The 16,687-nt window shown below is 46.5% G+C and overlaps 1 protein-coding gene across 6 annotated transcripts in view; it reads left to right on the top strand.

Moving 5' to 3' along the window:
* HERC1 (HECT and RLD domain containing E3 ubiquitin protein ligase family member 1) overlaps positions 1–16,687 on the top strand; it is a 2,088,313-nt gene that overhangs the window by 1,777,956 nt on the left and 293,670 nt on the right. For all 6 annotated transcript variants that reach the window (XM_078685198.1, XM_078685199.1, XM_078685195.1 and 3 more), the window contains exon 66: positions 5,993–6,148. In XM_078685198.1, coding sequence (XP_078541324.1) covers positions 5,993–6,148 — 156 coding nt within the window. The remainder of the gene's footprint in view (positions 1–5,992; positions 6,149–16,687) is intronic.

The raw sequence follows: 16,687 nt of genomic DNA, 5'->3' as shown, positions 1-16,687 counted from the left end.
AAAGTCGTAAACCTGTGAAGCAAAAAGCAAAAATCTGGGGTGACCATAGGATTGCAGACCCTACTCTCCTACAGTCTCCTCCTACAGTGGCTATGGAGGAGAGAGCAAAACCAAAGGAAATGATGGACGGAGCGTTGACAATTCAAGCACTCACCCCCAGTCAACTGATCTGGGTTTAATCCATCTCCATTCTTTAGCCCACTCTGCCACCCCAGTTCAGACATGGCCATATGCAAATCAGTCTGACCCTGTGCCTCATGGGAACAGTCCAGCCCGAACTGCCAACCCATGCCTTCCCTGGACCGGAAACAAGCTTCCCAGGACCGGTTTCTGGCATTGCGTCCGTCTGCAGCCGGGCTTGCTTGAATCCAGTGGCAAAGTGAGACTACGGCTGACCTCTGACCTCTTGCATTCGCTGGGGTTCTCCATCAATGTGCCGGTCACACCTTCATCGGAGCAGTTCTGGACACAGCGTGGTTTCGGGTCTATCCTTTCGAACAGCGAGTCCGGGATATTCGGGCTATGATTCCGATCTTTCAGCCTCTATCCCGGGTATCGGTCACACAGACCGTGAGGCTGCTGGGCCTCATGGCCTCCTTCATCCTGCTGGTCGATCATGCTAGTGTGGCATATGCGGGCTCTGCAGTGGGACTCATTTCTTTCCTCCTATTCCCTTCGTTATGCCTCAGTGGGACTTGAACCTAGTTTTAACTTATTTAATGTGTGTTCCCTTTGAGCCGCTTTACACTGTCGTCTGAGGCTTTTAACACTCAAAACTGCATTCCTGGTAGCCATCACATCTGCAAGAGGTGTGAATGAGCTCCAGGCGCTTTCTTCAAATCCTCCTTTTCTATCTGTGCATCCAGACAAAGTTGTCCTCAGGACTCGTTCATCCTTCCTGCCCAAGGTTGTCACTGCCTTTCACATCGGGCAGATCATCACTTTGCCCACCTTCTTTCCGCCTCCGCATCCTTCAAAAAAGGAAGAGAGGCTCCCCGTCTGGACCCAGAATGTGCGCTTTCCTTTTATCGTGATCGCACCAAACAGTTCCGGGTGGATGACCAGCTCCTTGTTGGGTATGTGGGTGTCAAGAAAGGTCAAGCCGTACACAAGCGGACTATCTCCCAATGGGTCGTTTTATGTATAGAAATCCGCTATTCTTTGGCAAAGAAGGAACCTCCAGTGGGGCTGCGCGCCCATTCCACCAGGGCGACTGCAGTAACTACTGCTCTGGGACGAGGCATTCCTCTGAATGACATCTGTCAGGCAACTACGTGAGCTTTGTTGCACACATTTACAAAACACTACTGCCCTGATGGTCAACTCCGGAGAGATGGGTTCTTTGGCCGTACTTTTCTCCAGGACCTTTGGGTGTAATCTTGGTTCGCAGACCCACCGCCGAAGTTGGTATTGCTGGGGTATCTATTCTAAGGTGAGGAATCTATAACTAATGTGTCTCATAGAATGTACGAAGCTAGGCGGGATTCTCTCCGTGTCCCGGGAAGGGAAAGAAACTCGGAGTAGACTCGTCGGGCTCCGCAGGCAGAGCCATGTGAGGGGCACCACCCGCATCCCTCATCAGGTCGGCCAAGTGACGACTTCTTCTTATGCTTAGACTTACCCGACCCTGATTGCGAAGACTTCAATGACTTGGACGAATAGTGGTGGCTCCACGACCGGTCCTTCTGCCTCCCTCGCGACCGGGACCTCGAACGGCGCAGAGCCGACTGCCGGCGATCAAGCAGCTTTCGGGACCGCTCCCGCAAAGCCTTCGGCGCCATCAAACGGCAGTCGGAGCATGACTTGGGGTCATGGTCGTGCTCCAAGCAAAAGAGGCACACGCGGTGCAGATCCGTCACCGACATCAGTCGGTCACAGGAACCGCATGCCTTGAAGCAGGGCATCCCTCGTGCACTAGGAGTCGATGAACTCAAAAAAGAAGTTGACAAAGGTCGAGAAAAAGTCAGACAAAAAGTGACTGGAGGTACCGCTCTCTCCGGGTCGGCGCTGGCTGGCACGGAAAAAGAAAGAACTGACGTCAGTGGGCGAGGGCGGCGTCCAAGTAGCTACAGCGACGTCATCCCGGCGACACGACGCCAACTGCGAACGCGGAGCTGATGAATGCCACCTTCCGACCCGCAGAGGTACTGCTGACGAAAAAGCTTTCCGGATCCAGTCTGGCGCTTGGGGTAATTCTAAGGTAAGGAGAATCTATAACTAAATAATGTTTCTTAAAGATATATCGTTACCGAAGGTAAGTAACTTGTTCTAAAGGTGCGGATCATTTCTTTTTACACAGCACTTGTTTTGAAATCTATAAAATCCACATTTTACAAATGTAAAGATTGTGTTGGTTCCCATTCAGATTAAACCTTTCCCTTTTGTGGTGTGACCAGCACTGTTTTACCTGTGGTTGGTCCCTGTCTATAATGGCTCAGATAAACCAAAGATTATGGAATGAATTAGGATGTGATAAGATAAAAGGGCAGTAGTTCAGATGGAGTCATGTATGTTCATCTGTCAGTGTTCTCCTACACTAAGCATTGAGGCAGACTGAAATCTCATTTTCACACAAAATAATATTTAAAAAAATATATACCGTATTTTCCGGCGTATAAGACGACCCGGCTTATAAGAAGACCCCCTACTTTGCTTGATAAAATGTAGGTTTTGTGCTATACTCGCCGTATAAGACTACCCCCACTTCCAGCGCAGTCCAACGCAGTCCTGCATAGCCATTTTGAGAATTTATTTTGGGCTTAGTAGTGATTCTAGTCCTCCTCCGTGTGGGTGAGCAGTAAGGCTTTATCAGAGGACAGTGTTAAGCGTTTATTAGTCACACTCAAAGACTGAACTCAAACAAATTGGTTGTATAAAACATATTGCTTTAGTCACAATATTTTTATTTAGAACCATATGAAAAACAGTCACTTGTAAAACATAAGGCTGTTTGTCATCAAACATGTACGGTAAACATAAAACAGTGCAAGTGGATTAAACTTTTCATAACTCCAAGCGATTTTTACAGGATTTGCTGACGTTCCCTTTAAAAGCCTTCAAAATCCTCCTCTTCGTCATCTGATATCATAAGTAAGTCAATGAGATCTTGTGGTACATCTGTAAAGCAGTCATCGTATGGATCTGGTAATTCCGTATCAGATGGTGTGGTCTCGGCTTCGGCTTCCTCTTCATCTTGCCACAAGTAGTCGTCCTCCATACCATCTAATGAATTTGATATGCCACACTTCTTGAAAGACTTGATGACTGTTTCTGCATCAATATCATTCCAGGCTTTTATGACAAACTTGCACAAAACATCCAACTGTGGTGCACGCATGTTTCCTCCTTTTGTGAATGTTTTTTCACCGCTAACCATCCACTCATTCCACTGTTCTCGAATGCGATCTTTAAATGGCTTGTTTAGGCACACATCCAGTGGCTGTACCAACGATGTCAATCCTCCAGGAATAACTGCAGCATCTGTTTTTATTCTTGCCAGCCTTTGCTTTGTGCTGGGAGTTAAATGAGCCCTGAACATATCCCACACCAGTAGACTACGTTTTTGAAGAAGTCCACCTGGTCGCCTGCTCCATACATTATCAAGCCATAGCTTTACCCCTTCTTCATCCATCCAGCCTTTTTCATTAACATGTACAAAACAACCAACAGGAAACTTGAGTTTCGGCTTTGTTTTTCTTTTAGAAATAACCATTGGTCTCAGTTTGGCGCCATCAGCTGTGCATGCTAGTACCACTGTAAAACTGGACTTCTCATGTCCTGTTTTTATTAAAATTGTTTTTTCACCTTTTGGATGGACAGTTTTGTTTGCAACCATATCAAAATTCATTGGAGTTTCATCCATATTTCCGATACTACTTCGCGCATAGCCATGTTCATTGTCCAGCTTAATAACGTAGCGATGGAAACTTTGCATTTTGGCATCAAGATCTGCAGGTAATTTTTGTGCAATTTTCGTCTTTTGCCTCAATACCAGATTATGCCTTCCCAAGAATCTATTACACCAGGAGACAGTGGCCTTAAATCTGTTGCTGAGATCTGCGTTAGATTTGGCCCACTGAAGTGCAAACAAACGTATTTTATTTCGTGTCACTACATAACCGCTTTGGCGGTGCTCATTCACCATGTCTGCTACATGTTTTTCGAGTTCTGGCCAGTGTGGGGTGCCTCTTCTTAATGCACACTTACCCCTTGGCATACTCCTTAATGCTTTTTCATTTGCTTTCCAGGCCCGAACCATCTTTTCAGTTACTCCATATTGTCTTGCAGCAGCACAGTTATTATGTTCCATGGCAAAATTTACAACTTTAAGTTTGTAACTGGCTTCATATTTCTTTCTTCTTGCTGCTGCTGGAGCCATGATGGGTTCTTGACTGTCAGCCATTTGCATACTGTATGTACTGCTGCTATACTGTATGAACAGGTACAGGGACTGGTACTGTACTGTCTTCACCACCACATGTAAATATCTGCTCACCAGACTGCCTTTCCTGTTTGCAACAACCAGCCAATCACGGCAAGTGCTCTACTGGTACTGGTACCGGTACTTCCTGTGCACTCCTGTGCACTGCATACAAACTCTGTGCTCACACTACAGGCCCTCTCCAAGCATCTCCTTTCTTTATTAAACTGTACAGTGCAGTTGAGGTGTGTATCAAAAGAAGGTACCTACCTTATGTTATATTTCAACATAATACGGTAATAAAGATTATATAACTATCAGTCATATTAAAACCTTAAAAAGAAGGGTAGTGTGTTTTGTCCCCTTTCTATCTCCATGAACTGAGGAGATCATGTGGTACTGACACTCCCCTCCTTCCGATGAGCATGAGATTTCTGGAAGGAGAGAGAGATCAGCACATGTGGAACACAGTGGGGGCCGCCATCTTCAGAGCTGCCTGTTATATTTCAGGACCTCCTGCTGCCTCATCCTGCTGCCTCATCTGCCTGGGGATTTGGAGGCGCGTGTGCAGGTCAGTCTAGGCAGGAGTGTTTGAGTGCCCTGTCTTTAGAGCAATCGTGCAGTGTCTGCCATTTATTGCAGTATTATACCTCTACTCGTACCTTGTACGCTTTTATAACCTGCACACTTATCACGTTTTTCTCTTGTAATGTACCGATTGCTACCTCATGTATTTTGGTTGCTCGCTATTGTCACTTTTGAACCATGTAACTTAACGTTTGCTTTTTAATCGTTCCTATTACCGGTTCCGCTCCACTGTGAAAGCGCTTTACAGTACCGTAACAGTATTGATACCAAATGAGGTTCCAATATCCCCCCCGCCCCCGTGGTGCGAGGGGAGGGGGAGCTCTGGCACTGGGCACTGGGCACGGACGGCGGATTAGAGCCCCCCCCCCGCTGGGTCGGAAGCGTGGGCGGGAAATGGTGCAGCTCGAACTCGCTTCCAAGATCAGCCCCTCGCTGATTTGGGGTCGGAAGCGTGGGCGGGAAATGGTGCAGCTCGAACTCGCATCCAGATCAGCCCCTCGCTGATTTTGTTGGGGCCGTGGCATACCGTAGTTTTGTTTTCTAATCCGAGGATGGATGTAGAAGCAGTCTGACACCTTCAGGAGTAGTCCGCGCTATTGAAAAACACATAAAAACAGACAGTCTAATTTGGCATCCGGCGTATAAGACGACCCCCGACTTTCCAAAACATTTTCAGGGGTTCAAAAGTCGTCTTATACGCCGGAAAATACGGTATTTAATGAATCCGTAGAAGACTGCAGGTAATAAATACCATAGTAACCACTGCTGTATAGTAAAATTGTTAACTATAATTGCCATGAAATCTTATATACTTTTTGGAAAATGTTGGTTTTATTGTGTACATGCAAAATAGGGTTAACATGGAGTGGGAAGATCCTTATACTTCAAAGATAATAGTTATTTTCTTTTTAAAGTAAAATGTTGTTTAAGAGCTGAACTGATAGCACTTCTAGCTGTCTGAATTTACACTTTTTGTTTTCATAGATGTCATGTGGCTTTAAACACTCAGCAGTGGTAACTGCTGATGGGAAACTCTTTACGTTTGGGAATGGAGACTATGGTCGATTGGGATTAGGGAACACTTCAAACAAGAAACTTCCTGAGAGAGTATCTGCTCTTGAGGGCTATCAGATTGGACAGGTATGAAACCTTTATTGTACCATATTCTTCTCAGAAATGTTTTGGGCAACAGTGTCATTTTATTATGCTATGCTACTGTAAACTCTTCCACCCGAAGCTTAAAGTAATAATGGGTAATTCAGTAGCAGAAAACCAAATCCTGTTTTTTTTTTTTTCTGAGGACCTGTTCATCCTGTGCCGTGAGTTAAAAAGATGTTACTGACATTGTTGGCATTATTTATAGCAGTATTGAATGAGAGGACAAAGTCTTATATATTTCTTATTCACTGGTGCAAGACCATATTTTTAACTGTTACAAACATAACTACGGGCTCAGATTGTATAGTAAACTCACTGACTAAAGTAACTTTCATGTTCAGAGGCAGTCAGGACATCACATCCCTGCACTTCTCCCCAACTGTTTAACAAAACCCTGGACCAGGTGTTCAGATTCTTCATGATCTATTGGAAGGTAGTTACTGTAGGGAAAGGTAGTCTGTACCTGGCCTTCATAGATCTGATGACTGCGTTCGACCTGGTGCCACGGGACAAGCTCTGGCATGTTGTCCATCAACTGGGTATCCCCCTCAGATCCTTTATTTTCTGAAGAGGATGCATAATGGTAATTATGCAAGAGTTAGGTGGGGTTCCCAAGGGGAGTTGACAGAGAGGATCGCGGTAAGTAGGGGGGTACGCCAGGGTTGGGTGTTGGCCCCCACCCTGTTTTTACTTTTCATCAACGGGGTGGTGGATCACCTTAATGGGGTGCCGACAGACGCCCCTACCCTGGCGGGGGAGAAAACACCTACCCTCCTATTTGCTGACGATACACTCTTGATGTCCAAGTCTCCTGGCGACCTCCAGAAGCTCCTAAACAGATTTAGCTTATTCTGTAATGAACAAGGGTTGATAGTCAATACTAGTAAAACCAAATTAATGACTGTCAACCCATCGAAACGCTTCAGAAATAACCTCACTCTGAATGGTGCCCCTTTGGTTGTGGTGGATTCCTTTGATTATTTGGGAATCAGGGTCTCGAAAAACATGAAATGGTCTTTCCATCTGGCCAAGATGCTTTTAAATCATAAGTCGGTTTCCGGGGTGATTGTGAGAGAACAACATCTGTCTGTAAGCAGACCAATTGCCCCGGCGCTCGCTATCTATGATGGTACAGCACTACCTTCTGCCCTATATGGGTCAGAAATATGGGGCATTGAGACCACCAGTGAATTAGCTAAGTCTGAGATTACATTTTTAAGAGATCTCACCTCGCTCCCCACCTCTACTCCCCTGAAGCCCTTATTTTACGATCTGGGGAGGCGCTCTATCCAAGATATTGCACGCCTGCGCCCCTTGCTTTTTTGGGCACGCTTAAGAAGAACTACCGAGCTGTCCAATTATGTTGCTGTCCTTGACGAGTTGGTATCTATCGATGTAGGGAGTAGAGTAAAATGGATAGTGGATATTAGACAGATCTTGGTTAACATTGGTCTTGGAGAGACATGGGTATGTCACACCCCACCTCCCAAGCAGGCATTAAAGCGTGTCTACTAGGATTGGGTCCAGATGCGTGATCTATCCAATCCACTGAAGGGTTCTTTGAACATAAAAACATCCCCAGATTGGATCCCTATCTTGACTTCATACAGGTTCCCAGAGACAGGGCCCTATATATGAAAATGAGACTAGGGACCCTGCCACTTAATAATGTGATAGTATCATGGAAGGGGCCTAACTTAGTGCCTGCATCTTGCCCTTGTTGTGCACACCACACTGAGTCCTTTGCCCACTTTTTTCTGACATGCCCGGCTTACGAGAGGGCCAGAGCTAAGTGACTTAAACCAGTATGTAAAACGTTGGGCCTCACAGATTACCGTGCTGCATTACGCATCCTGAAAACCGATACTTCCTCCTTGACATTAGTATGCGGAGTAGCAAAATTTCTGGGTTGCGCCTGGTTGTTGCGAACAAAGTACCAGGCAAGAATGCAGCAGGTTCCAACACTTGATGGTCTTCAGGGTGAAAGACCTGCTAACTGAATGTCGACCATGATTATCGATCCAAAGCTGCTATCCTATTCCTTATTGTTTATATGTACAGTGCTTCTTCATTATCTACTGTATACAACTTCCATTTTTTTTAATTTGTATATATTATAGTTTTGTAATGGCTCTGAATTGATTTTATACTATGATGGTTTTTTAAATGGTAAATGTTATCATGGGCACAAATGGATGTTTTTTGCTATTCTTTTATGATAAATCTTTTATCGAATAAAACTTATCTACTTCTACAAAACCCTCACAGAATCACTTTTCTCTGTATAAATAGCTGTCTTATCAACATCAGGAAACTTTATCATCTCCTCTAATTCAGTTTCCGTAAACATGCATCTTTCAGAAAGTCTTTGGTGCGCCTCTTGAGGGCAAATTCGAAACTACATGTCTTCCTTGTGCCTCTCCCAACTGAGAGTCAAAAGAAGTGAAAACATTTGGAAAAAAAGATTTTTACCGTTGAATGTTATGAGAGAAGCATTCACTCTAAATTTTCTGAAACCATGTAACAATTGCTCAAGAAATATAAAACTTCCTGCCAATTAAGATTAGATTTATATTTGCCAAAATGACGGTTTGTGGTATTGAGTCATTCAAATGTGCAATGTAAAAAGTTATTCCACTGTAGGTACCATATGAAATTAGATGTGTGTATATGTCGCAGGTTTTTTGAAGAAGTTGATTGATGCACCTTTTCATGAGAAAATCTCTGAGATTTATGATGATGAGTTCTTACAAAAATGTGGGAGTTGCATCTGGAGGTCTAACTATGGCTCTGCTATCTTTTTGTCACCAGAATTAGCAGATCTGAATCTCTCTTTGGCTATCTTTTTTTTTTTGTGTGCCTCTCCTGGTACTGACAGATACACATCTGTATGCTTTTCCTAGGCTGCCATCTGAGGCTGCTGCTTAAGCAACCTAAATTATTTTTTTGTAAATGTTCATGTCACAGTGTCATTCTAGTATTGCAAAGTATGTAGGAAACGCAATGAGATGCACTGGGAGACATTGTTTACGTTTTTAATCAATCAGACAAATTTCCAGCTGTTACCTTGTCAGAAGTTACAAATCTGAAAGAAACACGTAATGATAGATTCCTTACCTTAGAATTACCCCCAGGCGTCAGACTGGATCCGGAAAGTTTTCGTCAGCAGTACCCCTGCGCGTTGGTAGGCGTCGGCGTGTGACTCTGCGTGCGTCGGTGGTGCCGAGATGACGTCACTGGAGCTACTTTGAGGCGCCCACACATGCTTAAGTCAGTTCTTTCTTTTTCTGCGCCAGCAAGCGCAGATCCCGGAAGAGCTAGTACCCCAGTCACTTTTTGACTGAGTTTCTTCGAGGTCTTTTGTCTCATTTTCTCAAGTTGATCGACTCCTGGTGTCATAGGGATGCCCAGCTTTAAGAACTGTGGGGATTGTCACCGCATGATGTCGGTGACGGACCCACACCGTGCGTGTCTCTACTGCCTGGGGCGTGAACACGACTCCAAGTTGTGCCCAGACTGCCGGGCCATGGCGCCAAAGACTTTACGGTAGCGGTTCCGAAAGATGCTGGAAGTCTGGCAGTATGCTCCTCGCTGCTCAAGGTCCCGGTCCTGTGGGAGGTCGAGGGACCGGTCGAGGCGCCTTCACCATCGTTCCTCTGGATCTAAGTCTTCGCACTCAGGGTCACGTAAGTCGAAGCATTAAAAAAGGAGTCGAAGAAGCATTGTCGCTCCTCGGCTTACCCTCGCCCGTCGCGCAACACAGCTGAGGGTGCAGATGGTACCACTCCGTCTGAGCCTGCGACGTCGCCTATGGCCTACCCACCCTTTCCTGGTCCGTCAGCGACACCTGTTCAGGTGCAAGAGTTTCTTGCTGCCTTGGCCCGGCTCTTTGGGCTGTCTGGCCCTGCCGGTGCACCTTCGGGCCCTGCAGGCCCGACTGGGGGTTCGGTCTTGCCATCACCGGCGACTCCGGCGCCGTAGCACCTCCTGGATCGGACCCCGGTCGATGTCGGTTGACCTTATAACACCTCCACCAGCACCACCTCCAACATCGTCTGCTCCTCGTCGTCCCCAGTTTCAGCCCTGAACCGGACACGTGCCGGATTGGCGCAGCTCAGCGCTCATTCCGACGCCGATGGGGCCCTTTTTCTCTTATGTCCATCCTCCTTATTTTTAGCCGGTTTCGCAGACTTCGGAGGAAGGGGAGGACTAGGAGGGGTCTGAGGACCCTCTCAAACAACAGTGTGGTTATGATACAGACTGGACAGAGGATTTGGGGGTTGCCAGTGGTCTTGAAACCTCACCTGACCTTGGCATGCTGTCTCCTCCTACCATGGCTACGGAGGAGGGAGCCAGTTAGGCAGTTGTGTTGCGTAGGACAGCCAAGGCCATCCACATTGAACTCCCTACAGTGGCCGTCAGAACTAACCCCCTGGCAGAAGTGCTCCAGACGGCGACAACCTCTTTGGAGCCTTTTCTGCCCTTTAATGAAGCACTTTCTGACTTTCCTTTGGGCACCTGGTCCAGGCCTAACACAGGGGCTCCTGTGGACAGGAACGTGGCCCGACGCAATCGCCCGTCTCCGGGTGACCCCCTCTTTCTCTCCCAACATCCCACTCTTGAGAGCTTGGTTGTTCAAGCCTCTGCTTCCCAGAGCATGTTCTCTTCCGCCCCTCCGGACAGGGAATCCAAGAAGCTAGGTGACGCTTTTCGTCTCGAGTGGAGTTGCGGTCTACTATATGCCTTTCCGCCTATACCACTTCTACCCAGAGTGCCGAAGAAGATCAAGAGCGACCAGGCCCAAGTCATTCTTGTGGCTCCGGACTGGGCTCGAAGAGTATAGTATCCCGAGCTACTTAGCATGGCTATCGATCCCCCGATCCAACTGCCTCTTCGGGAGGATCTTCTGTCGCAGCAACAGGGGACGGTCCTCCACCCGAACCTGTCCAGCCTCCACCTCCTTGCATGAAGATTGAGTGGCGGCAGTTGACGTCTTTTGACCTTCCTCCCAAAGTTTGTGATGTAATCCAGGCGTCTTTCCACTAAGACGGTATACGCTTGCAGGTGGAATTAGTTTGTGGAATGGTGCACAGCAAAGGCTGTGGATCCCCTTTCTGCCCCTTTTTCAGAGGTCCTTCTATTCATCCTTTCTTTGGCCCAGCAGGCCTCTGGGCACTATCAAGGGCTATCTCTCGGCCATTTCAGCCTTTTTATGGCTTCCAGATCAGCCTTACCTTTTCAGGTCCCCTGTTGTAAATAGATTCTTGAGAGGCATTACTCATCTTTTCCCTCCTGTTCCATTCATAATGCCTCAGTGGGACTTGAACCTGGTTTAACATATCTGATGTGTGCTCCCTTTGAGCCTCTTCACAACTATCCTCTTCGTCTTCTCACTTTAAAGACAGATTTAGTGGTAGCCTTCACCTCTGCCAGAAGGGTGAGTGAGCTCCAGGCTCTTTCTTCTACACCTACTTTTCTCTCTGCCCATCCGGACAAAGTGGTTCTAAGAACTCGTCCATCTTTTCTGCTAAAGGTTGTCACTGCCTTTCATATCGGGCAGACCATCACTATGCCCACCTTTTTTCTGCCTCCGCATCCCTCGGAAGAGAGGCTCCACCATCTGGACCCTAAACGTGCGCTCTCCTTCTACCTGAACCGCGCACAACGGTCATCCGGGTGGATGACCAGCTCTTTGTTGGTTATGTGGGTGCCAAGAAAGGTTGGGCCGTGCACAAGCAGACCATCTCTTGGTGGGTCGTTCTGGCCATAAAGGCTTGTTATGCTTTGGCTAAAAAGGAGCCTCCGGTGGGACTGCATGCTCATTCTACCAGGGCGACGGCAGCCACTACTGCTTTGGGACGGGGAGTTCCCTTGCATTACATCTGGCAGGCAGCTACGTGGGCCTCGCTGCACACGTTTACCAAGCATTTCTGCCTGTACAGCCAAGTCCGGAGAGACGGCTCCTTTGGCCGTTCTGTACTCCAGGACTTTCTGGTGTACTCTTGGTTCGCAGACCCACCACCGGGGTTGGTATTGCTGGGGTATCTATTCTAAGGTAAGGAATCTATCACTACGTGTTTCTTTCAGATGCACAAGTTACTACTTGTGTAACGATATATCTGTAAGAAACATTAGTAGTGATAGATTCCTTCCTGCCCCACCCATCCTCCCCGTTCTACTAACTGATTTCTAGGGTTAAGGTCATCCCTCTCAGGGCCCTAGTTTCATGTCACCAGTGGTCAGTTTCTTGCATAGCTCTGCGTTCCTGGTGCGGAAAGTCGTGTACAGAACTGACGTCAGCGCACATGGGCGTGTCTAAGTAGCTCCAGCGACATCTCGGCACCAACGACGCATTCGGAACCGCATGACGACGCCCACTGACACGCAGGGGTACTGCTGACGAAAACTTTACGGATACAGTCTGACGCCTGGTGTAATTCTAAGGTAAGGAATCTATCACTGCTAATGTTTCTTACAGATATGTTGTTACAGAAGGTAAGTAACTTATGCGTTATGAAGGCTCTGAAAGATAATCTCTTAGGCCTTATATTTCTGTCCCAGAAAGAGTTGTAGTGTTGAAGCACATAAGCCAGCATTTTAACAGATGTATGATTACCTCAATATGCTGGTTATAAAGGGTTCCAGGCCTTTCTACATTTTATGTTCTTGGCAGGTGGGAGACCTAATGATGAGATCCTTCTTTTAAGTGGCCAAAAAATAAGGTGCTCTATCATTACATTGCATGTAGTTCTTCGAAGGTCGTTCCATCGCATGTAAGTACTTCACAGACAAGTACATTGAGGGTAGTACTTCTGTACCTTTGCACCATAGTACTCAAAAGTGCGATTTTTATATGTTTAAGTGGCATAACATTCATTACTCCAGTATTGGAACTTTCATAGATTCCCATGCTTGTATCATTCCCCGTCGTCGGAATGGGAGTCCCCGATATACATAAAAAAGCAATAGAAACCATCACTAAAACAGAACCCAGGCGTAGGCCCATTCCTGTTTTACATCCTATTTACCTCTTTTTGTAAAAGAGACCAAAACAAATGAACATCTAATCAGCTTGGCCTCACCCCTTGGAACCCTCCTGAGAGAAGCTCAGAACCTCAGATTTTTCTACAGCACATTGTGCTAGGGAGTCTCCTCTCCTCAGTTTTGTCCCTATAACTTAGTTCTACAGTTTTTTCTTCAATTCCTTCAGGATGTCAGATAAAGTGAAGAAGGCCCTCTTTAAAGCATGTGCCACCTGTGCTAAAACGAGGTTATATATTGAAGACAAGCACAAGTACTGTATCTACTGTTTGTACCCAGACCACAAAGCTGCAGACTGTAAGTTATGCCGCACCTTCTCAACCAAGACTTTGCGTGATCGTGAGGGGCGTCTTCTGACCTGGCTTCAGAAGCTAAAATCAAGAAAGGAACCAGTGTCCAGTGACAGCGATGAGTCATCTTCTGCGTCCTCTTACAGAAGGTCTGTAAAAAGGGGTTGAGCTTCTTCTTCACCTTCTGAGAAACGCCCTGGTAAGGCCTTGAAAAAGACCTCTGATAGGTGTGATAGGTCTCAAATAAATCACAGAGTGAGGGGCCCCCCGAGGTAGGATGTGAGGCAGATCTGCGGGGGAAAGAACAATGAATTACATAAAGAAAAAAGTAGATCTGCCCCGTATTTGATCAGGTATAGGCTCAGTTAGAGTCCAAAATTTTCAAAAATCACCCATTTTAGCGCTCACCGATTAATCAAGGCCATATGCAATTTAGACAGAGGCACTTTTATAGAAAATGTATTATTTTTATTTGCTTCATATATTTTTATGTATACCACAATTGTACAAAATCATTTTTTTGAGAAATTTCACGATTATAAAGTAAAAACATATATATATATACAACCCATCAACCTTCCAACATTCAAGCTTCAACAAATTCATTCAGTCCTGTCAAATCTCCTCACCGAGGTGTAAAGGAGAGGGAAGGACTTTCAAAGGAAGTAAGACTTGAGATGAAATCCAGCTCTCTTCCTCCAACATCTCCTCCTGAAACTTCAAAGACCTTCAAAAAGCCTTCATCGTTACCTTCTGAGGTAAAATCTGCAAAAACTACCCTTTCGGCGACGACGGCGTCATCAATTCCGCCGATGAAAAAGCCTGAAATAAAGTATTCTCCATCTTCTGTCACCCCGTCGATGGGCTCGTCGACGGTGGTTTCCTCGTCACCGGTACTGACACAGGGCTCTGTGTCGACTGGTTCAACGTCGACGATGGTATCGTCGACGAGTGTGACAATGCCAACAACATCGAAGAGGACATCGACGACGACTATGACATCGATGGCGTCGACGAAGGTGATTTATTAGTCGACGGTTCCTTCTTCGTCGTTGACAGTCCCGTCGACGATCCCATCGATGACAACGTCGACTGTGGAAAAAATTTTGATTTCGCAAAAAAAGCGTCAAATCACACCAGAGATAACTTCGCCAAGGAGGGTTACTCCTTTACCTCCTGCACTTCTCCTTGAAGAAGAGGAATCAGATGAGGTGGAGGGTCCTTTTAGCTATGCTGACAGCCCTTCTCAGCTTCATGTCAAATGCCAGGACATGGATTCAGAATGGGAGTATGAGGATTTTGAACTGTATGGTCCTACCGCTCAATATCAACTAGACTATCAGCAGGAAATGGTCCAAATGCCCTCCTTCTTACTAACGGACTTACAAGCTATGCTCGTAGATTGCAGGAAACAATTTGCAGCAGAGCCTCCTGTTCCAGTAGGAGTGCAAGTTACTGATGTTCCTCCTGCTCGTCTCGTGGCCCCACATTTACCACCACCTCAGCCATTGCTAGAAGCACAGGATATTCCACCAGCTGCTCCTCCTGTCCAGGATGACACCTCTGACGATGACCAAGACAATGTCAGGATACAGGAACCAGATGTGGAGTGGGATGACTATGTTATCCAGGATCCAGCTACTCCTGCTCCGGCGCCTGTTGATTCCCCCCTGTAGATATAGGGGGTTTCCATAATTTAATGGAGAGGGCCGCAAAGAGGTTCGACCTACCCATGACCAAGGTGGAATTGGAGTGCTTTCTTTATGACTTTAAAGAACCTTATAAGACGTTGATCGGGTCAATTCCGATTGTGGACCATGTTTGGGGCGAAGGCTTAAAGGTTATGCAGAATCCAGCCACAGTTATTCCAGTTCTACCTCGTCTGGAGAAAAAATATATGGCTCCAGAGGGAAGCCTGGCCTGTTTGACCAGCCAGCCTAAGCCGGACTCTGTAATCTCGCAAGCCGCACAAAAAAAGTCTAGGAATCCTTGGGCTCCTCTTACCACTCCTCCAGATAAGGAGGGCAGACGTCTGGCCAATGTAGGTAAAAGATTTTCGTCCATGTCCAGTCTGTTAGTCATAGCCGCTAATTCTTTGGCTATTCTTGGACGGTATGATCGCCAGATGTGGTGCGACCTTTCGCCCTATCTAGATTAGCTGGCAGAGGAAGTGAAGAAAGAGGCTAAGAGGATTCTTCAGGAAGGAGAGATTACATCAGCAGAAATCATAGATTGTGCAATCGATATTGCAACAACGGCTTTTTGATCCTTAGCTGGAGCAACAGTTCTGCGGTGACGGGCTGGTTACGGGTCACGTGGTTCCGCCCAGAGGTCCAAAACAAGTTCTTGGATATGGCATTTGATTGGGAAGCGCTATTTGGAAAACATATTGACGATGCGCTTCAAGATATTAAAAAGGATACGGAAACAGCAAAATCCTTAGCCACTCTGCAATACCGCAAGTTCCCATTCCAAGAAGCGAGAGGAAGAGGTAACTCGACATATAGAGGAAGTTATCCACAGCAATGTTTCTCCGCATATGGTTCCCAAACGCAATCATACAGGCCTAACTACAGTCTTTCTCTCAGTCGAACAACAGAGGAAGACAAGGTCGCCAGGGCAGAGAAAACCCTAAGCGCCAATAGCGGCTTGCTGGCTCTGACTACTGCCCCCTCTCCTCCTGTATCATCAGTGGGAGGCAGAGTTTCTCATTTCCTCTAGAACTGGCAACAAATAACATCGGATCGGTGGGTATTGAACATCATTCTTTATGGCCGTACCCTGGAGTTTGTACAACCACCACCATCCAAGCCAATTTGCGCCTTGGTATCGAAACATCTCAGTCTGCTACGATTAGAGGTCCATCAAATGCTCGTAAAGGGAGCTATAGAACCGGCCCCTATTTCTCACAGGGGAAAGGGGTTTTACTCCTGGTTCTTCCTAATCCTTAAGACTTTAGAAAAGTGGCGCCCTATACTAGATCTGAGGAGCTCAACACCTATCTCGTCAAACAATCTTTTTGGATGGTTTCTCTAAAAAAAGACAGCCTTAGTCTTCTCATCTCAGGGGATTTCATGGCCACTCTGGATTTAGAGGATGCTTATTTCCACGTACCCATCCATCCAGCTCACAGGAGGCATCTTCGCTTTACAGTAGCCATTCAAAGTTCTTCCTTTTGGTCTGCGCTTAG

This window comes from Lissotriton helveticus, chromosome 3_2 (genome assembly GCF_964261635.1).
Source record: "Lissotriton helveticus chromosome 3_2, aLisHel1.1, whole genome shotgun sequence".
NCBI lineage: Eukaryota > Metazoa > Chordata > Amphibia > Caudata > Salamandridae > Lissotriton > Lissotriton helveticus.
Note: the sequence above shows the minus strand (reverse complement) of the source record. Positions and strands in the feature narration are given on the sequence as shown.